At 38.2% G+C, this 23168-nt stretch overlaps 1 protein-coding gene across 3 annotated transcripts in view; it reads right to left on the bottom strand.

Annotated features, from left to right (window-relative positions):
* LOC309720393 (ligand-dependent corepressor-like) overlaps window positions 1-23168 on the bottom strand; it is a 25322-nt gene continuing 2154 nt past the window's right edge. For 2 of the 3 annotated variants that reach the window (XM_082557287.1, XM_082557288.1), the window contains exons 2-7: window positions 16767-16832; window positions 15269-15348; window positions 14869-15001; window positions 14162-14482; window positions 13944-14040; window positions 1-6365 (exon numbers count right to left, since the gene is read on the bottom strand). In XM_082557287.1, coding sequence (XP_082413413.1) covers window positions 1796-6365; window positions 13944-14040; window positions 14162-14482; window positions 14869-15001; window positions 15269-15348; window positions 16767-16832 — 5267 coding nt within the window. In that variant the 3' untranslated portion in view covers window positions 1-1795. Of the gene's footprint in view, window positions 6366-6512; window positions 12560-13943; window positions 14041-14161; window positions 14483-14868; window positions 15002-15268; window positions 15349-16766; window positions 16833-23168 lie in introns of those variants that run through there. The other variant, XM_082557289.1, reaches the window with a different exon arrangement.

Consider the following 23168-nt stretch of genomic DNA (forward strand, 5'->3'; position numbering starts at 1 on the left):
TAAAATTCAAACATCTTTATATCAACTCCAGCAAAAATACAAAGTTCTTAACATAAAGATGTATCATTCTTGGGATTACCACAAATAAAGCAGGTATTTCTTTCTAATATACAAAATGAAAATCTTTAAATAGCAACTGTAAAGAATAAACATGTTCAAGTCTGGTATTTGGTGGGCTGTTTTACATTTGCTAAATCCATTAGCCTAAATGGAGTTCTTAAATAACAATAAAAACATGGTAGACCTGTTTTGCATTTACAGATGATTTATCCTCTTAAAGAAAATGATCATAATCATTATTATAATAATAAAACTGTGCTAAAATGGTATTTTTTCCTTTGACAATACACTAATGTAAGTTACTATGACGGAAGTAAACAAACGTCACATTATGAGAACATCTAACTGTCAGTGAAAATAAAACAAAGAAATGGAAAAAAAGAGACCATAAAAAGTAAAACTGCCAAACACCTGGATGCACAACTCAGAAAGGGACTAAAGCAACCCCAAATATTTTAGATCCAGCTTGCGAAACACGATTAATGCAACGGTCCGTTACCGTTTCATACATACTTACCAATAAATACACAAACTGTTCAGGCCTTTGTTTGGAGGAATTTTGACGAATAAGCTAGAATTCCCAAATCATCTCCCATAGTTTACAGCTTTTAGTTAACTCTCAAACGGGATTTAGGGGCATAAATATTAATGGGAGGTTTCATGGCTGCATTGTGAAACGGTCTAAGCATTAACAAGAATAACCACATGCAGACGCAGGTAAAATACTCAAAAGTCACCAGAATGTGCAGGTAACACTGGGTGCAATTGTCAAAAGTGACCGTGGAGGTACATAGTGACGAAACCTCAAAAAACATAAAAAAAAAAAAAAAGCTACAAACTTTTGTCATGACACATATATAACACGCATGTCTCTTAACAATTCAGATCTCAACATCTAATACAACTATAATAAGAATAATTTTATGTTAATGCTGTGGGAAAATGGGCACAAAATAAATCTCAGGTGGAAGATGAGTACGAAAATCTGAACGCCTAAATCAACGTGAGAATTTGCAGATGAAGTGTGAGGCACATACTGTGCGGAACGGAAACAGTTTGCACACACTGTGTGTAGCAAATTAATGCTGACTGCCTCTCTGGGAACTGAAAGCTGTTACAAGCAGAGGACAGGAGATTTCACATTTAGCAACACATTCTATTACATTACACTTCATAAATAAGGCACCTGGTCACAGCAGTCACATATTCACGCTGTTGTGATTTGAACACAGGCTGGAGATACAAACTGCCAACTTACATAGGAAGCTTAAACGCAGTGCATGCTATCATCTAAAACGATAATTATATACAAAAACAGCAAAGGGGGAAAAAAAGGGAACAAAAGGACTGTGAACAAATTCTTATGCATCCCAGTTTGATGCTTGTTCTCCTAACTCTGAAAACATTTGTTAGGCTGTTGTCATCTCCAGCCGTGTCAAGAGCGCTGAAACATGAAGCCAAACGGCTACAACTGCCAGACATCACGCTGGACTGGTGTTCAGTCCTAAAAACAAACAGAAATCTGAACAATACGTCACATTTGCATTTTCACACTGACTGATAAACAAATTTCCAAATGTGTTTCTTCTTCACATTTACCTACTGCAAAAGGTATTCTCTGAAGAGTTTGGTGAGTACACAAAATAGACTGGGTTTGGTCCTTCGGAGTATATTCCAGATAAAAGATAATAAAGAGGCAAATCTTCTAAATAAAGATGATCTCTCTGTCTCAATCTTATTTTGAGAGTGATGTCCTTGTGCGCTTCGCTGGGGTGTCTGCAAGCTTCAGAGCCCTCTTGGTTGCCAGTTTTGTTGCACTGCGTGGACTTCTTTTTACCGGAGACTTTAAAGCTCCGCTTCTCGTCAGTGTAGGTTCATCAGTTTTCCTAACTGATCTGGGAGATGCATGCTGTGTTGTCGAGGACTTCGTGGCCCTCTTTGAAACATGACTGGGGCTCCCGCTCGGAGGGAGAGCAGCCTCCATTTTTCTCTGGGATCTTGTTAGCACCTGGTCAGGTGAGGTTGGCACCTTGACATCCGTGCTCTGCTGTGGGGTTTCAGCAGCATTCTCTGCATCTTTGATCTCAGTAGGTGTACTCTGTGACGACTCCTTCGACTGGATTTTTGCAGAACTTGCTTCAGTGTGCCTTTTGTTGTCCGCTTTGCCTTTAGGTGTGTCGACAGGGTTATGTTCGGCTATTTTAGGAGACCCAAGTCTCTGAGAACATCTCTTAGGCAACTCCTTTTTACTTGTATCTCTTGAAGCTCTACCACTGCTCTGAGCCCTCACAGCTTTATATTTTACAGTTTGCTTTGATTTTTTGTTAGCCAATATTTTTCGCCTCTCCATTTTCGCCGATGACTCTTTCATTCGTTTGCTGACAGGTAATGCGGATTTTTGTGCCTTAAGAGACTGCTTCAGATTTGACTTGGAGGACGACTTTGTGGTGGCAAGTCTTTTAATCTTGCTGGTTTTTAATATTTTGGATGCCTTTTTCAGTCTACTAGTAGTTTGCTGAACCTGCATCTTCTCTCTAATATTAGAATATTTCCTCAGGATCCTTGCGCTAGCTGGATTCTTTGATTTTCCAGAGGATTTCTGGGATTCACTTATCTGAGCAGAAGCTTTGGCAGAGGAGTACTTTGTCAAATTCTGAGAACTACTGGAGAGATCTCCTCTCTCTTTCCCTTTGACTGCATTTGCTTCTTGCTCCAGTGCTCTAGCAATCAGCTTCTGACTCCTGGGGTTGCTCTTTACAGGAGAGGCAATGGCAAACTTTTTCAAATGCTTCTTTAAGCGCTCTGCCTGTACGCTTGGAAATACACCCTGAGACGTCCCTGCCGCACTTGACGAGTTGTGGAAGCACAGCTGACTTTCTGACGGAAGACGTGTGGTCACCTTCTTCACGATGACAAGAGATTTTGTTTCCGTTGATTCAAGGAACCAGCGACAAATGTTGGAGAGATTAAAACCTTTCATAAAAAGCATTTGGACTGGCGAGTATTTCTGATGCTCTGCAGATTTTGGTTTTCGTGCCCTGCGCTTACTTTTCCATATAGCTGCCTGCCGGTCTGCTTTGTTTTTGTATTTTGCTGCTGGCTGACCCTCCTTATCCATTTGCACCCAACCTTTTTGCATTTTATCATATTTAATATTCAGATTTGTAATTAGCTGTTGGCTTTCTTCTGCAGTCAAAGTCTCAAAGAATTTGTTAGTCGTTTGTTTTGGGGGCTCATGCCTAGGAGTAATGATAGGGCCGTGTGAACTGTGGGACACGGATGCAACAGACCCAGAGGGGGACCTCACCTGAGCTTTAGTTATTCTTTCTGGCATTATTCTGACAGGAGAAGCTACATCGTTTTGTCTTGGGGCTACAATATAAGCACTAGTAGAGGGGACAGGGATCAGTCTTTGTGATCTTAGTGCTAATTTTTTGTTGTCCACTTGTGGCAACTGAGTAACAGACTGCAAGGCTATTTCACCCTTAGTGGTCTCATCACTCCTTAATGGCATTCTTCTTTCTGTTACAGATGAATCATTATCTTCTACTGACCCGTCTTCTAAAGCTGCTACATTTGGCTGCACGGCAACATTGCTTGCTTCTGTGTTCTTTTGAAGAACCCGTTTACTTCTTAATGGCATAATCTGTGTTTGCAATTCGGCCTTTACGGGACTTGATACCTCACCGCTAAGTTGCACTTTCTTACTGTCATCTGCTACAACCTTGGCAGATCTTAGTTTCTGTCTGGCCTGCAGTCTTTGCTCTTCAACATTCGTCTCCATTTCTTCAGATGGAGTTTCTACTGGTTCAGTATTTTCAGTGTTTAATTCCACAGTTTCAGTTACTGTGTTTGGTTGAGACAGTTCAGAGGTTGGAGGATCACAGGACTCGTTTAGAGGAGATGCAGGAACAGCAAGTGGACAAGGAAGAGGGAGGGAAAGAAGCTGCTCAGGGGGTGCTTCTGGAGATGAAATGGGAGTGGCAGGATTTGAAATAGAATTCGATACTGGAGTTTCAGGTGGCTTCTGGTTTGCAGATCTAAGCTGACGTTTGGGCTCAGGGTTTTGAGGATCATCGGTAGGCTGATCATCTTTTAGGACTTTCTTTTGTTTCTGGATTTGTTTAGGCTTTGAATTTGGGCTTGACTGTGTGTCAGGGGGGGGTTCTGTCACCTGCTCAATGACAGCAGTCTCAATTGAGTCTTTAGGTATGCGTGTGTCAGGTAACGGCTTCTTCATATTCTTTTCATTAGCGGTAGAGACAATAGTTACCTCAAAACTATTGTTGGATGTATTCTGACTCGATTTTGCTGCAGCTTTACAAGGTGATGTGGCGTTACCTGGTCTACGACGCAATTTCCTGTCAGAGGCAGATACGGGTCTTCCATTAACATGACCCACTATCACCAATTCTGTCTGCTTCAGCAGCTTTGATACTGGAGGTTTGCTACCTTTTTTCCTACGCCAAGGTGGCAACTCCTTCAAGAGTGTGTCAAGTGACTTTGAGGATACATCATAGTCACTATCATTATCATTTTCTATCTCTAAAGGCGTAACACTTTCAACTACTTCAGGTGTTTCGATTTCTGTCTCTTTCGTCATCATCTCCTCTACTGAAACTGTGGTATTAGCGCTATCTGTCCCTTCGCAGTTCTCATTGTGTATTCGTGTCTCTAGCTGAAGTTCCTGAGGTTGCTCATCTGGCATTATTTCCTTTTTACCTTCGTCAACTTTATTCAATGTGATGCTATTCTGCTGGGGAACGGGTTCACTACTGTGCAGTTCATCTGATGAAATCTGGGACTCTGGTTCTTCTATGGTATTTTTCTCTAATGGCTCAAGGGCTGTTTCTGCCACTGTTTCCTCTGTACTTTCATGCATTTCCTCTTGAGGCTCTGGGTCAGTTTCTTTTATTGCTTCATTTGTAGCGTGATCAACACTTTCATCACTTCCTGTAGTCATCCCTACATCTGCAACTGCATCCTGTTCTACTTCTGTGTCTTTAACGGTTTCTTGGCTCTCTGTTGGGGTCCTTAATGGAGATGAAGGACTAGACTGTCCCTTGTTCTGACACTGATCTGTCTGACTAGTTTCAACTATAATATCTACTCTACTGGCTGCTACCTCTATGATATCCTCTGTGCCTGGTATCACACTATCATCTGTCTCCTGTGTAGGCATTTGTTGATTTATTTTCTCCGTGCATGATCCAACAAAAGGCATATCCACAGGTGGCACACCTTCAGGCTTTGAAAGTATTTGCTTTGGAGTGACCAATGGTGTGAGCTTTGGCATTGGATTAGGACAGTTACCCTTTCCAGCCAAAGTACGAACAGTTTTTAACTCCCAGATTTCATCTGGCCCCAACCACAAATGTCCTCTGGTGCTTTTTCTGGCATTTCGACGTGGTACCATGCTGTGCCGCGGCTCCTTAACACACTCTGTAATTGATTTGTCAATAAAAACAATGTCACAGTGGCCAAGATCAGGGTCAACTATTCCTTTAGATGGAGAGTCCTTGGTCCAATGATCAGAGGACGACCTGATGGTCTTCCTGGCCGTCCGCACAGAGTCTGAAGAACTGTTGACGGGAAACAGTTTTGCTGGTGTATCTTTGGGGTGTCCAATAGTTACCCTCTGCCTAGCTTCATGTGTGTGGCTACCCTGATTATGTCTTTTTACAGAAGAGCTCAGTCTGGCAGTCTGAGTCTCTGTTCTGGTGGATGAATCAGAGTTCTGTCTCTCCTCCAAAGTGTCAGAGTGAGTAGAAACAGTGGGACTGAGCACACACAGCTTCTTACCAGCAGCATCATTAGAGGTCATAATTTTGATCTTAAGAGGTGCATGATCACCATGACGGTTCTCTGCATCTACTGGATGAGCAATGGGGGTCACCAAAGCCTGGTTACTCCCTGACCCAGGGCTGCGAAGATCCGAAACAGTGCTAGGGGTTATAGACGATTTCAGCGGCACAGCATTTTCTGGAACATTTTTCATTGCACAACTGCCTGGGACTTCTGGCTTGGAAGTGACTTCACTGGGAAATCTTATCTCGGGGTGTGACTTCTCAGGAGTCACTGCACTGGATTTTGCAGTGGAACAAGAAGTTCCCTTGACACCAGAGGTACAGTTAGAGGCTTTATGTGTACTGGAGGATGCAAGTGCTTTGATCTCCGTCTGTAGAAAACCTATGGCATCTACTATCTGTCTCTGATGGTGGGGGCAGAGCTTGGCCATGAACTGTTCCAGAGTGGAGGTGGACTGCAGGTCTTTAGCCTTTGCGAGATGGCGGTCTGGAGACTCACTGGGAGGAAAAGAAGAAGGAAACATTAAATTCTCCATCAATCTTAGACAACACTGGTTCATTTTTTTGACTGATACGAGCTCTGCAGATAAGTGAGTTTTCATCTTTAGTAGTTAAAAAAACCTGGAAGCAGATTTATGTTTGTGTGAAATAATATACACGTTTATATTTTTTTTATTCATATTTATTTATTAGAAGAATAAGTGATACTGTTTAGAAGCAAATCATTTGTCCAGTGAACTTGACCAATTACAGCCATTATTTTTTTAGTTTTTTATATTTTACATTAAGAAAAAAAAATCATACATGCACAAGACATTAAGTAATGGTAGCCCATTTGGTTAAACCATGTCGAAAACATATTAGTTATAATACCAACTACATTAGGGGCAAAAATCAAATATATCAGACTTGTCAAGTTTATATGTCAAGTTTTGTTTTGTTTTAAATGACAAATGCTCAAGTTACCTTTCACAATATAAAACAAACCAATGAAAGAAAAATCAAACATAACTAAAGATATTAAAAAAATACGTTACTCTAATACCAAAATTTTATTTATGCCAATGCAAATCAAAAAATTAATAATTGTGCCAAACGAGTATCGCTCTTTATTTCTAAGTTACATTTATGTAATAGATCTATTACAAAATCCCGATACCTTACTACATTAAGAGCCTTTAAATCATAACATTATGCCAAAAATATATCTGCGACTATGAAAAGTTGTTTTCTTTGCTTAACAAAAAAAAAAAAGATCTTTCAGAAGCTGCACTTTGGGTCTTTAAACAAGAAAACATTGCATTCTGCATTCATGAGGTGATATGCTACAAAGCTATGCTGAGCAACAAAAAAAGACCAACAGTTTTGTGGGAGCAGCAGATTCTGCCAAGTAAAAGATCAACAAGTCAGAAATAAATGAAGTTGTGCTAAATTATATTTTGTCTGAAAATAAACTATAAATCATATTTACACACAACTTTAGCTAATACTACATTGCCAAGCAACACTGGACAACATTTTTTCATTTTGACATCACAAACATGAATTTTTCATGTCTTTTGTTCAAGTTGGAACAACTATTGCCACAGCAAGCTAAGGCTGCATAACAAATCAGGTTTGCTATGCCCGTCCTCTGTGTTAGAAGCTACATAAAAAGGAACAAAGTGAAATTTCATGGATCAAACCGGTTATTATATACTAGCAGTAAACTGCACTACAAGCATGAGCAAGACAACATAATGGTGACTTTGTTTTTTTTAATGAATTTCAGCTTTATATCACAAAAGTTTATTGTATACTCTCTAAAATGAGGGTGTGAAGGCTATAATGAATGTTCAGCAAGCAGAAAGACTATTAGGACGTTTCTGGGCTTATTCTTGAATCCCTGATATTCATTGTGTAGTGTAGTAGTCAAAGATGGAAAGCTGTACTGCAGGATTTTTGGCTCTAACCATGAAGCTATTTGTACAGCATGTCAAATATCTCAAAAGTAAATTTTAGAGCTTTAAAAATACATTTTAGAGATTAAATAAAAATAACCAACTAGAACCTGATGATTTTTTTGCTAAGCTCGTCAACTTCACATCCCTCCCTGCAAAGCCTAAGCAGTAAAGTGGAGTACCTGAATAACTACTGGTGAGAGTTTCATCCCTGAGGGTTTTTCCACTCTGTTTCTCTGATCATTGCTACAAAACCAAGTACTTTTTCTTCAAGTAGTCAATCTAACAAGCACAAGCAAACCAAACTACATACCAGCTCACAATATTTCACAAGCAGAAAATTGTGGATGAGTAAACTCATTCACAAAGTTTACACACTGTATACAATAGGAGGATAAATAATCTCAAAATTACGATCTGCTATACAAGGGCATTTATAACATCCTTAACCACTGACCAGATTTTTAACTGGTCAAGAAATATTTTAGGCTCAAAGAGAATCTACTTCTTACAGTGATTACTTGACATTAAACACACCAACACCCCATTGTTTGTATTCAATAAAACAACCCCAAAAGATAAACTTCACCATACAGAACAAAATCCCCAAATGACAAATATGATTTAGTCCAATCATGCAAAAATACACCCAGTGCCATTCATTTATATGCTATTAAAGTGACATAAAATGTACAAGATCTGTACATATTTGTATGGATAAGGATACTCCGCAATCAGCTGAAGAGTCTCAACATTTAAGCTTGTAGAGCGACTTCAGTCCTCACATGCAAAACTTTGCCCATAATAAATTAGTACAGTCTTGCTCCGCAGCTATCTCTTATAACAGTTAGATAAACCTTTTAAGATATATACACACAGGCTTATTATTATTTTAAGAAGCATTGAGATTAATTAAAGCTGTTTACATTCTCAATTTAAGTGTTAACGTTACATTTTAATAAAAAAAAAAAAGCTTAATAAATACTAAACCGACAATATAATAAAATTTGGAAGGTATCTAAGAAGAAGTAGGTTCTAACCCATTTTAGCAACATAGTTCCTTCAACGCAGAGGAAATGTATCATGTCACGACCAGAATAAGTTCCCTAAACTGTTCCATACCCAAAAAAAAGTATAGACAGAAATATTTATATATAGTTTAACTTTTATACTTATATCAATATGATTACCACTCTGCTTTAAATCATTTGCCTTTACACAAAGAAATTTACAGTATAGTGTTGTGTGCATGAGATTGCTACATAAAACAGCTTTGAGAACAGTGATAGTGGTGATATTGGCTTTCCAGATGAGGTAGTCAACCACTGGATTTGCTACAACAGAATGTAAGGAGCAATCAATAAATGATCAATAAACCCAAAAGCGCTTTTATGACTTTAGTATATCAACTTAAATGCATTAGACAATAAAGTTTTATATTTCAGCAATGCCTGAGGATTGTCAGTGCAAAAATAATTTTATTACTGAAATCAAATCAGTGATTAGATTTAGTTGTATATGTACATCTGTAATTGAAGCAACTACTGGGTATTATGTTGTAAACCATGGTAAGCGATTCAGATGTATTACATGTTTGTTTTTTAAATCTGGGGTTAATATCCTTGAACCATAAAAACACTTATTAAATAATAGCTAAAGGTGGAGAATAAACAGAGGATTACTATATTATAATTATAGTTACAGTAGAGTTGTTACAGTGGTATAAATACAAATGTGCAAGGCCCTGAACTACATCTGTGTAGTGTAAGTTTCTGTAATATGACAGCAAATATGATTAAAACCCAGTAAATCTTTAAAAACAAAAAACAAACAAAGACTCATTACCAAACCTTGCTAGACCTGTATGGAAACCTGACAGAAATAATGGGTCATGAGCCCATAATGTTTAGCATCCTGAGCTGTAATCAATAATGCACAAGGAGGTGTCCTGATCAAACTAATGGGCAAGGCTGGGTCAAAAACCAGGCAAAAATTCAATGAAAATAGCAACATGAAAAAGGCATTCTGTAGAGGTTTTTAAATGCAGCCCTTTCCGCATGGTAACAGCACTTTAAGTATTTGTTATTTTTAATGAAATGGCATCATCGTGAATTTTAGTGAAGCAGCTAACAGCTGCTTCTACTGTCAACCCGCTACCCTACATAGTCAGTTTCAAGAAAGGAAAATTGCTGGTGGTTGTAGTTTTGTTGTTGTCCAAATATAAACACATTTTTGGTACACTATCATCTAATCAATTGGGGGAAAAAAAAAAAAAAAAAACCCACACATCCCAGTATGTGTGCACTCATGTGCAAATGTACAATCTATTCACAGAAGCCATAACGGTAACAAGAAAAAAAGCCTAACCTACCATTTTACATTCAATTAATGAATACAGCCAATCAATGTATTTTTTCATTGAATTTTTGCCATGGCAACTTGAAAACAGGGTAAGCATGGACTGAGGCATGGTTGTAACCACATTAGCCAATCTGGATTGTTTACAACTGTTAACAAGTTACAGTTATGATCCTCACTATAGAATGACAGAAAAAAATATTATTTTATTATCTCTCATGGGTGTATGTGTATATTATAGGTATGCAGTATTTTTATGACAAAAGATAGCAGAAAGGTTTGTATCACATCTCACGATAGAATACCTGAAGTTTGAAGAAAGAGGAAAAAACCAACCAAAAAACCCCCAAAACATTGGAAAAAAAAATCACATAGAAATGTAATGCTCTGCAGGCTTACACTAGCACTGAAATACTACAGATTACTGAAAATAAGGTTGTTAAGACGAGAGAAGGACACACACTCATCAGTATGACATCCTGAATGTTACCATTAAAAAGGCTTATTTGGGTATTCAATCCTTTTCTATTACAGGTGATTTCTTCGGCAATGATTTAGCTGAGGTATGTAGCTGAGGTATAACTGTTTGTCTAGATGTGTGTGTAGTAATGCATTATTTTAAACATAACCTGAGTGTGTAGAAGGCAATGGAAACTATTGCCAACCATATGGCAGAGTAAAATGTACAGAACTAAGTAGAAGTAGTGGAAAAAAACCACTGTGCTTGTGAGGATGAGCGAAATTAGGATGTTTTAAAAGGCAGATAAAGTCCAGAATGACATTATGCTATATTCCATATCTTATACATTTATATAAATAATAGGTTAGTATGCGGCCATACTTCCCGCTGTCTGTTTCCAACGATATCTGTAAACTTTGAGACTTTTAGTCATTCCATGCATTAATTTACTTCATATGTTTTCACCCAAACTACAGGCTCTGCATACTTGGAACTATTTCATTTGAACATGACCAATATTAAGAGAGAACACTATGGGGCGCCACATCCTTGTACAAGCTTCAGTTTGGCTCTGTAAAGAACAGAGCAAGGAGTGAATTTTTAAAGCTTAATTTGAATCAATAACTAAAACTTAATTACCAGCATGCTATTGTATTTCAATAATTCTAAAATAAAAAGCATGCCCTCCAAGCCACAACATACACTACTGGGAGACACTTGTGTGTTTACGCCCTATGCAAACATTTTTAATGTAATAAGTGCTAAATTTAGTGATAAAAATTAAATAAGTTAATAATAAATAGAACTATTAGAGATGCAATAAAGACGGGTATTGCCACGGTCTGGCAAACACAATGATTAAAAAGGACACCGCAGTTAGTATGTTATGGATGCGTCACTCGTTTGATAAGAGGCTGCCGTCACGAAAATCAGTCCCATTCTCTTCAGAAGCACTCTCTTTTTTGTCATAAAGACTGTGCTGGGAATTTTGGAGATCCTTTTGTTTGGGGGACAGTGAAACGCTGGGTTCTTCCACCTGGCTTATCAGCTTCATTTTCTTTTTCGGAGGATTTTTTAAGGTCCCCAGACGTTCTTTAACTTTGTATTCCAGGGTGCTGTGCGGGATGCCATAAATCGATTGTGCTTTAGAAACACTCATTTTCCCACCCATCACCACCACAATGGCCTCTTCTAGCAGGTCTGTGTTGTACTGTCGATATCGCCCTCGTTTCTTCCTAGGCTGCTTGTTACTTAGGTCTGACTCTGAATCCATTGGATAGTTCCCCCCCAAAGCTTGGCAGTCAGAGGTAAAACTCCAGTATTCCTTCTCCGAACCTGAGCTATTTAAACCTCTGTTGCTGCTGGTGGTGGTTTTCTGGATCTGCCTGGGTAGAATGGAACAAAGCTTCTTACCCAGGCCATTCTCATAAAGTGAACCTGAATAGTCAGTGGACACGGAGTCCCATGACGAATCTATTCCTGTAGCCAAAACTCGGACCTGGGGAATCTTTAGGTCAAAGGACGGTGAATGAGACAGAGAAAGGCTTTGGTCTCTGCAGGCCTGCTGGAGGTTTCCTTTCTCACAGGCAAGTGACTTTGTCAAAAGTCCAGCAGCTTCCAACAACCTTGGTATATCTTTAAGGTGCTCACTAGCTTCATTTCTGGTTTTGAGCTTCAGCAGGGCTCCCAAATGAGTTTTGGAATTCCAGGAACCGGAAGCATTTCTGAAAACGTCATTGGGGCTGCAGCTTTGGTTATGGCTGAGGGGTGACTCTGGGTCGCTTTCCAGATCGGGTTCCTCTTTGATGCGCAGTGAGTATGCAAGAGACGAAGAAGGCTTATAACAGGTGGAGTGGCCGAAATTCTCCCTCCTCCTCCCATCCTGTAGGCTCCTCATAAACAGCCCGACATGCCCGTCCGCTCTCAAGGATCGCCTGATTGGATGGAAGGAAATTGGGTGTAAGCAGAGCTTGCACAGTGCCCTTTTCTCTTTACTAAGGGAGGATGGGGTGGGGAGGGGAGGATGTTGGCCACTCCTTTATTATATGACCTTGCTTTGGTAACATCACTCGAACAACTTTGTGAATGTGTGTATGGCTTTTGAAAAACAAAAACAAAAAACAAAAAACAAAACCCCAAAAAGACTCAAGTTAAACTTTTTTTTTTTTTTTTTTTTAAATATGCTTGATGTAATAGCTGTTGTTTTTTTATTTTTTCATAAAACATAAGGGAAAAAAGAAAAAAGAAAGGGCAAAGAAACAATGAAAATAAAAAACAAAGAAGATGCATTTAGTAAAATACACTGAAGACTTGGCATTTCTGTGGCTCAAAAAGCTTGCCCAGGAGAATGGACTATTTGTAACTGCAGTAAGGGAGTCTGATGTAGATGTAGATGTAGATGCAGGGCGCAAGATCTATGACATACAAAGTAACTAATGCACCAAAAACTCTTGACAGTTTATGCGTGACGTTACCACTGAACAAGCACAGCAATAAAAGAGTAAGCCAGCAAAGGGTTCTTGCAATCTATCAAACTCAAGCTCTAGGTTGCAAAAAACAAAACAACTGCAAATTATTATTCTTAATTATTCAATTAATCAAGTTATATTGTTCCCCACCCCCCAAAAAAAGAAATCAGTTGCAGAGCTCTCAGCAGTTTCCACAGCCTGACACTGCTGGGGTGCAAAAACAAAACAAAAAGAGCGGGGGTGGGGTCCTTTGATTTGGAGTTTCACAATTTGTACATCTTAAATGGAAGATAGAGTAAGCCACATCCAAGAATATGTTTCAAGTTCATGTACAATATTAAAACAACTCATGTTATAGGTGCTTGGGCAATGCCATAGATAATTATTAAATATTTAAATTACTGATCAATCATTCTCATTTTACTTGACAGAAAGAATTAAGTCCCTGAAATTCTTCTTTAGTTCATCAGTGGGACTTTCCCCTATAAATACTGTTTAGTATAACCTATAACATTCAGTCCGCATTATCTTTTATTCTGAAAAACACAAATAAACAAACAAAAAAAAAACCCAAAACAGTTTCATGTGGGTTTACGCATTATGCAATCTGCTACAGTGGTTTATCGCTGTATATAGACGCAAGAATATCAGCAATGCTTCGAGTCATGTAGTAAACTACATTTACCATAAGGCCTGCCTGTATCTTGCCAGAAATTAATTAAAGAAAACCAAGAAAAGTCAAGCTAGTAAATTACTTCTAAACCGCATTTACTCACTACGTAACAAACTGCTGCTGATAAAAGGAACCCGTCTTAGTACCGCAGAAAAGAGAGAAAGAAACTGTTCTTACCCCTTCAGCATGGTTGTGGCCGGAGAAAGACAGGGACTATTGGCAGGCAGGCTGCTGCTATAGCTTTTCTTTTTGATAGATAAATCAAGAACTCCATCTAATTTTAAAAATGGAAAGAAAAGAAATGTAGATTCAATGTTAAGTTCTGACCACAATCCAGCCAGTGCACCAGCTCAGTACTTAATAAACTACTCTGTGGTAGATGTGTTTCACACTACCTTGCTCACTGGGCTCAGCCACGGGCTTCTTGATGGTGAGGTCCAGAGGTGCATCCTGATCAGCCATTAGAAGCTTGCTTAGGACGGGGTTCTGGTTGTGTGCTGGCCCAGTCAGTGTGGCAGCAGGGCTTGTAGCAGGAGGAACTCCTGAGAGCAAAGGTGGGGTCGACAGGCTTTGGTCAGAGTGAGGCTGGGAATCTGAGCAACTGACCTGAGGGGAGCTGGTTTTTGAGGTATATTCAGCAGCAAACTGTCTGATCATTTTCTGAAGAATCTCTCGAGCCACTACTGGAATTTGTGGGTCTGAGAAATTTGGCACATCTAGGAAGAAAAACAGAGATAAATACTTTTCAGTCAGCATTCCTTTAATAAGTCATCAGTCATGGTTAATGAACATGCAACAAACATCCAAACTATGTTCGAAGGATACTGTAACAGTAAGGAAAAAACTCTTATTTATAGCCTTGAAATAAAAAAATAAAAATAAATAAAATAAAATAAAATAATGATTTAAAAAAAACAGACGTTATAAACTAAGAGCAGAAGCAGTGTGAGTGAACACACACACACATTCACAGAAAAGCCTATTAAGGGATGGATAACGTGCACCACTGTGTTTACAGGCAGGTTCCCTGTGTTATGCTTTTGGTGTAATAACAATGAAAAACACTGATTTACCCACTCAGAACTAAACCTCTGAGACTCACCTTTTCTGCAGAGGACTGCATTGAGAAATTCCTCAGCCTGTTTCTCTAGTCTGCTGATTGTGATTTGATCTTTACCCAGTAGAGGTTTCGATGTATCTTCCAGCCCCTTGTTGTTTAAGTCAATTAAGTGTTCCTGTCAAATTGGAAAACTGTTAAATTGGTGACCTTCAGGCATTCAACAAATTAATTAGCCCAACAACTGTAGGGAAACATGATGGATTACAGATGTGACTAAAACTAAACAAGCCATAGCAGACTACTAACGTTTATCCATCATCTAAGCCAGCGTTTGAAAGAATAAAGGCAACAGATTTAAGTCTGCGTTTAGGTTTCCGAACTATGAAAATCTGGAAATCAAAACGTAAAAGGAAGGAAGAAAGAAAGAAAACAGAACTCTTACTTTGACTTTGTCTCTTCTCAGACAGCAAAAGGGACAGTTTTCATCAAATGACCAATCAGACACTGCTACAGGCTCAAAGTCTGCAGGAAAAAAATATCAATAAAAAAAACAATGACAATCAACACAACATGACAAAAATCATGGTTCTTTCACTTTTCTAACCAACTAAGCAATATAATCTTACCAAGTCAACATTGGACAATATTTGTTTAAAATCCCCCCCACCCTCCATTTTTTTTATATAAATATCTGCAGCGAATAACACTGGTTTGGAGTCTTAAGATTAGCAACCATAATCACAACCATAATTTAACAAAAAAATATACTAAAAAAACTCTAAATTATACACACAGGTTAAAGACAACAAAAGACAACAAAACCTCAGAGGGTTTGATTTAAAGCTAAATAGCAAGTGCAAGGAGGGACAACATGCAACAATGTACAGTCACAGGTTGGGTAACAAACTACAAAAAACTGGGCATGTGCAAACAGCTCAGTCACAACTGCCACTGGTGTTCGTCTCTCCTACTCAACTAAGTAGATGAAAACAGGGGAGTGACTGTGGCAGGAAAGTAATGCCATGACGTTGTTGGGTTTTTTTTTCTTTTTCAAAGAAAGAACAATGCCAAAAAGGGAAATTAAATTTGCAAATAAAAAAGTGTCAGATGCTACGGTTGAGCTTACATATGTGTATTAAATACAATCCAAAAAAAAACTATCTGAACCTATCAAAAAACGAATACATACCCAGTGGGAAAAACAAATAATACAGTATTTGGGTTCTGCTCTACCAATGCGATCTAATTTTAAACAAAAGTAACTTAAATACCTACCGGTACATATAAAATATATAGCATTCTGTTTTGCCTGTCGGTATTATTATCAACATTCAGTTATCATTTTCTTTATCCATGAGTAAAGTGCTTCATTAGAAATAGTTCTTTTCAAACCTACAATGTTCCATTTTCATGTTTAAATCTCACATTCATTTGTGCACAACCCAAAAACAAAGCTCTAAACAGAACCGCATGAATAAAATGAAGTAGTGGGCCATCATGAATATGTGCTGATTTGCTTTAGAGAGACTGACAAAAATCAGGAACTCATTTAATCAGTTCAGTTGAATTTTAAGCAGCAACTGCTACTGCACAATGTCTACTCACTACACAACCCAAATAATGCTTATTATTGTCTCACTAACGTCATACACTGTAGGGCACTGGAGACTTTTACACTGGCTACATCCCATCCAAAACACATACTTTGTAGGGCACTGGAGACTTTTACACTGGCTACATCCCATCCAAAACACATACTTTGTAAAGACATAAGCCATTTTTTTCCCCCTGCAGGCGGTGACAGTGTCTCGTTTTTAGTGAATGTGTACCAGATGGTACAATGCAGTAGCACTGTCATAATAAGAAGACAACAGATTACACTGAAACCACAAAACTGTTGTTCATACACTTGCATGATTGTGGTCAATAAAGACACTTACCCTTAAATGATTTCAGGTCCTCTACCAGCGCTGAACCAAAAAGACCTTCGAGAATGCTCTCAAAACCTGAAGAAACACATGAAGTTCAATAAATATATTTGTTATCAGCAGTAATAACATGACGTGTGTACAACTTCACTCACAGTAAAGTGTTTGTGCTAAAGTCAAAAACATAGGAAGTTCAAAATGAGTCTTAAAACGATGCAAAAAGGTAAGTTTACCTAAAAATAATAACAACATCAACAACAACAATAATAATAACATAATAATAATGATAAAGTTTGAACCCATTTAATTAATTTACGAGCCAATGTTGATTTTATTTGTAGCTAATGCTGATACAATTGTGATTTTGTTGTTTTTTTTCTTTGTTTGGATTTTTTGTCAGTCTCTGTTTGTGTCAAAAATTAAAAACGAAATTTAAAAAAAGAAAACTATATTGCGATAAAATAGACAAATATTAGCAACTGCCATTGACTGATGTTATTTTATGTGAAAGTAGTTTACTGGCACTCAGCAAGCAAAATTTCACATATGAATACAATGGATAAATCAAATTAACAAATGAAGTGTGTCCTAATGAGATGTTATGTTTCTGCCGAATAATAAATGCCTTGATTTTGCTTCTCTTTTCTTTTTCAACTTGACAACTGCTCCGTTTTACTCTCTTCTAACACACATCCTCTTGCCTTGCAGGTTTTTACTTCATCAGTAAATACTAGCCCTCCATCCTGTTGCCAAGCAACTAAGGCACCTACAGAGTTGAGAATGACTGTATGGTGTTAACATCAAAAAGAAACAGCCAGTAACAAGATTGCTAAGTAATTCTGTCAAAGTACCCTATAGATTGATGGAGATGATGAATTCAAACAAAAACTAATCTTCACAGTCCTCTAAATGACTGTTTACAGTTCAGGGACTCGGTGGGATACAGCTATATATGTTGCAAAGACCGTTTCTGAGATCTAATGTGTTATGCTACATAAATCATAAGAGAGCACCAACACAATATGAAATGTCTTCTTACTGCTGCAGGGTCAGATTAACCAATCCAAAACCACTACATGCGTTAAATCAACCACTAAAGAGGTCGCACAGAACATCTGTCAGCTGAACTGGATTTTGAATGAGAGTGCACCATTCCAAATGTGCCAGCCACTTTAAGGCCAAAAGTACTGACTCAAACCACTGTGACAAAAACATACATCACATAACACATGGCCACAAAAACATAAATCGGTACCACTGAAAGCCTAAAAATTATTGTGCCTGCATGAAATGAGCATCAATCAAGTTAAATCAGCCAAATTGATTAAACTGATCTGACAACACATCATAGCAAAAGCATACTAACACTTCATCTTCACACATGAGCAGAGAAATTGGTGATAAAATTATCAGCCCTTACCATCCACTCTCTTCCAAATCTCACAGTGAATTGAATAAAAGCTGTCATCTGTTAAAATGCCTTACACTGCTTCCCTGCAAATAACCCACCCACTTTTCAGCAGAGCCAAACATAAAGAGAGGGGAGGATGAAGTAGTGAAGCAAAGCGTTGCCTATAGCTGCAGCATGATTCTGTTTCTGGGTTAGTGCACAGGACTTCAGCTGAAGCTATCCAATCGTATTTCTGAAATATTTCAGAGGCACGAGGAGAAAAGTAGGTCATCCACTTTCGTTTGACAGTGCAGCATGATGACATCAAACTACTTTTTAGGAATACCGTTTAGAGCATTTAAAAATGTGTCACACTCTAAACTATGACTTTGGGGCAATATTATAGTGTTATAGTAGCAAAGCAAACCAGTACAGTAGCTGGTGAAAACACACCCACCCGCAAGCTTCTTTAAAACCAAACCATTTTGGGACCGGCAAGGCAACGTGAGAAGAGCAGGGATAAAATATTGATAAGAGTGCAGAATTGTCATGCAAGCCCTAAAAAATAAATGAGCTTGTAAACATTTAAAAAAAATTGGCTCCAGTTAAAATGCCTAATAAGCAGCAGGAAAACACCAACAAGCCAATGTCTTGTGTAGCCACAGTTAAACTTACCAACATGCAAAAAAAACGAAACAAAAAAACCCCAGAAACTTTATCGTAACCTGCACTTAACTAGTTTGCATTAATGTGAAGGATTTGCTGCATGTGCATTTCCCATCTGAAGGGACATCCACCAATGCAATAACACCAGACAGCCAAGCCCTTATTTATTTGTGCAATCTTCTGTCTCTCCCCCCCCCCCTTTTTTTATTACTGTAAATACATACTGCAGCTTGCCTCAAATAACTAGCTGAGTGAAGGCACCACTTAATTGATTAGATATGCTGCAATGAAAAATGAAATGAGAACAGCAATTTTTAGAATAAAATAAGACTTTGGTTTCTTGACTCTAACATTAAAGACATTGAAAATAGAATAAAAGAAAATTGCACTAAGAAATTAAAATGGTGTAACTATTACCATTATAATGCACATTAAATAGATGTTAAATAGCTGATGTATTAATGTGTAAAAACAAAGCTGTAAATTGCAACCATGCTTTATGGAGTGGTTTAATGAGCTTTATTAAGACGTTCAGTTCAACGCAGCTGTTCCCACATTACTCCAATAACTGGGAATCATTATTAAGACATTTCTTTTTTTAATTGCAGTGAAGTGTATTTCAGATTTTTTTTTAAATAAAGTAAGAATCTTTAACCTGAGTTATGATTATGCATATGCACCTGAAAAACCTTCCATTTACAATGGGGCACCTCTGTAAGTGATTGGCTTTCAAAGACTTTCCATGCAGGAAACCCACAGAAACAAAAAAAAAGATATTTCACCTAGCCAATATTACCCACAGAGGTTTACCATGAAACTCTGTAGGTATTTTCGTGGAGCTTATGCAGGCTGACGGTGAGCAGCAACTCTGTTCAATCTGCTTTAGCCTTCTTCTGACCTACATCTGTAGCCAATCAGGGACCAAAAGATTTGGAGTGTGTGACACCATGTCCTTCCCAAAGCATTTAGAAAAAGAAATCCCACAGATTTAGGATCAACTTAACCCTACTAAATCCTAACTTTAACCTGCGGTGTACTTTACTGATGCATGATTTGAAAAAAAGAAAAGAAAAAAGAAAAGAGGAGTCCTTCCTGCATACCTCAGGCAATTTCCTTTAAGGGGCCTATGCACAAAAGCAGTGAGCAAACCCCTTGTTATTTTTGCACCACACTGTAAGTGCACAACACCACGCATGCTCATAACAATGTAGTTAATTCAGTAATGTAATATACATTAACCTGACGCAAATCTATGAGTCACTTAATACTCAAAAATTCTAGCTTATTATAAACATGTGACCCAAACACAAGTGCATTATGAGAGCATTAAGCATATGCGAGTGCATTAAGCACAAACCACTGCTGCCTAAACCCCTCTGTACTATAAGGCAAAGGGAAAGTGACAGCAGGAAGCTACTACACACAGAACGAGGCTCCATACGTAACTAAACTGTGTATTTGTAGTGAAATCTTGTTTTGTATAATAACCCTAATGTTGTATAGTTCAAGTTAATCTTACAATACTAACATATCTCATGTGAGCTGCTGGTTAAAGATGTTTCAATTTTAATCTTTCAAGAAATACTGTATTTTGATCGATTACGCGACACTGTACAACAGTACAGAACCATTGCTTCCAGTTAGCTACAAAAAATGTGTTAGAGCCTCAAAATCAGTTTAATTCTATTTAGAGTGCTTCTTTAAAGGAAATCCCAACTCAAGATGTTCTACACATTATCTCAGAAGGGGTGTCTCCAAACTCATAGAAGAGGTTCAAATTGTTATGAAGCCAACATAAACCTTGCAAAAGCCATCATTTTTGGCCACAACCTCAGACTACTGATTCACTTTCCAAGAGACATAATCATTCAGGCCCCACACATTTCACTACATCCCCAATTGTATGATAAGGAAAATTCAAGAAACTAATCAGTAGGTGATCATGTTAAAAACAACTTCCTCTATCTAACAAGAACAGCCCATGCAGGTAACATGAATGAAATACTATCAGGAAACAAATGCCCTTTATTGTGTACACTGCAGTGACCTAATATCTCTGGGAGAACAAACAACTGCAATCTTTAAACGTGACGCACTAAGCACTGATGCAGTTGAAAACCTCCATATGCAGCTAATTGGTCTGCAGAAAACAGCCTATCACGATATAATGAAGCACTTGCTATTTGATGAGTTCATGCAGACCACACTTCAGCAGAATTATTGGGATAATACTAAAAGTCTTATCTATCCTTCGTGACTTAAACTTAATCAGCTGCATTACTGATAAATGCTTCAGCTATTATCATTTCATAGAAATAATGTGCTGTTCCTTGATTTTCTTTGGTGTAACCGCTATTAGGCCTGCTATTATAGCTGCAAGACGTTATCTGTAACATGTCTACTACCAGTGCATTTATCAGTAATACAGTTGATGAAGATGACATTTTTTTAGTTGGAATTTATATTTTAAGTGGGAAACATCAGTTTTACTAACAGAAAAAGTTTGGGAATACTACATGATCAACAACTGACTGTCAATCTTTCATCTTTGAACAACTCATATTTTGAGATTACAAGAATCCTCAGATTGATGCTCATGAGAACATAATTTTCCATATGATGATCTGAAACCCAAGTCTGCCCACTACACAGAGGCCGAGCTTTTAATCTAACAAAATCAATGTCACCAAAATATGATTCTGTTCATCTGGACGTAGCGTTTTCAGTGGGAGAAACTTTTCGTCACTCACCCAAGTGACTTCTTCAGTATCAGCTGACTGCAGGTTTCCCCAATCTTATAAACAGTATTTGCGCTGGGAGGTCAGTTCCCTCATTATAATTATTTATGATGAAGGAACTGACCTCACAGCCCATTGTTCCTTCAGTGGTGCTAGTTTCAGTCATTATGCAAATGTGCTGTTTATAAGACTGGGGAAACCTGCAGTCAGTGGAGACTGAAGAAGTCACTTGGATGAGAGACGAAACATTTCTCCCACTGAAAACGCTACGTCCAGATGAACAGAATCAACTTTTGGGGGGATTTACTTACCTGGATGATTGAGCAATGCTCAATCTGATGCATGCATCAGAATCAAAGTCATTTACCCTCACTTTGCAACCCACAAAAAAAGCAGCTCGCTGTAGGTCAACAGATAAGCTTAAAAGTTACAAGGGCATGAGTAAAAGCAGCGTTTGAAACCTGACTTGGCCACTATGGATTTTGTTCATAACAAGCAATATGCTGTAGCTGGATCAGGCAATGAGTTGGCAGCTTTGGACAACTACAGCAAGGGAAAGAAAAAAAAAATACTATGAATACTTAATATGATATGATGCAAACTGACATTCAAATGGTGTAATGCTGCACAAAGCATGACTTTGAATAACAAATATGAGATGCACAAATGCCCGAGCACACAGGCAAGCCCACACTCAAAAGGCAGTCACAGAGGCTGTTGGTCATGTCTTGCAAAATGCTACGAAAAATCAGCCAGTTCTTTTTGCAAATTAGGAAGATTTAGGCCAACAGAGTGGGCATGCTAGAGCAGAAAACAGGCCATACCCAAGTTGCACTATAAACAAGACAATATGCCTGATGTCAATATTGATTTGTTTGTTATTTGTTTGAGCAAATCTTTCAACCCACTCACCCAAGTGTCAAAGGCAAACATGAATAACTAACATTCCAGGCATTTTTGAATGTTAGCTGGTGTGGTTGAAGTCCAATTTTCTCCAAATCCAGACAGAACACGCATTTTCAGCCACACAGTTTGCATCTGGAGGCTGATGGACCCATGAACACATATATAGGCAAACATACTGACAATTGTTGCCGCTGTTCTATGGGACAATTGTGCTTGTCTCTGCCCTGCAGTTTTAGTCCTCACATTAAATACACAAAGACAAAATGTCCATTTCAGCAACAGCAGGGTGGTGGCGTGCAGCTCTCTCCACCAAAAAGTCAAACAAAAGTATGTCCTTGTTGTCTTGGACAGAATATGCCATTCTACAGCTAGCAGACTGATGCTGTTGTCATGCACTTGCAGCTTTACTTATAGCCTAAACACAAGGGACATTTGTCAATCATAAAGGAGGGACTGAATAACCAAACAGTCCTGGCTTTGCAGCTAGTCAGAAAGCTACTATTCTCTCTCCAATTTCTTAGCAATGACTAAAACGGCGCTCACCTAGCACTGCAGCTGGAATAAGTTTATTCATTCCACATATTATACATTTTAGTGTTATAACCAATAGTTCATGTTAAGGTTTAGCATTTAAAACAGACAGCATCATATGCCTAAAACAGCTAAACCTTTACAGGTTTTGCTGGTCTGTGATAATAGCTTTTCTTCTCTTCC

The sequence above is a fragment of the Aulonocara stuartgranti genome (assembly GCF_965226115.1).
Source record: "Aulonocara stuartgranti genome assembly, chromosome: 13".
Classification (NCBI taxonomy): Eukaryota; Metazoa; Chordata; class Actinopteri; order Cichliformes; family Cichlidae; genus Aulonocara; species Aulonocara stuartgranti.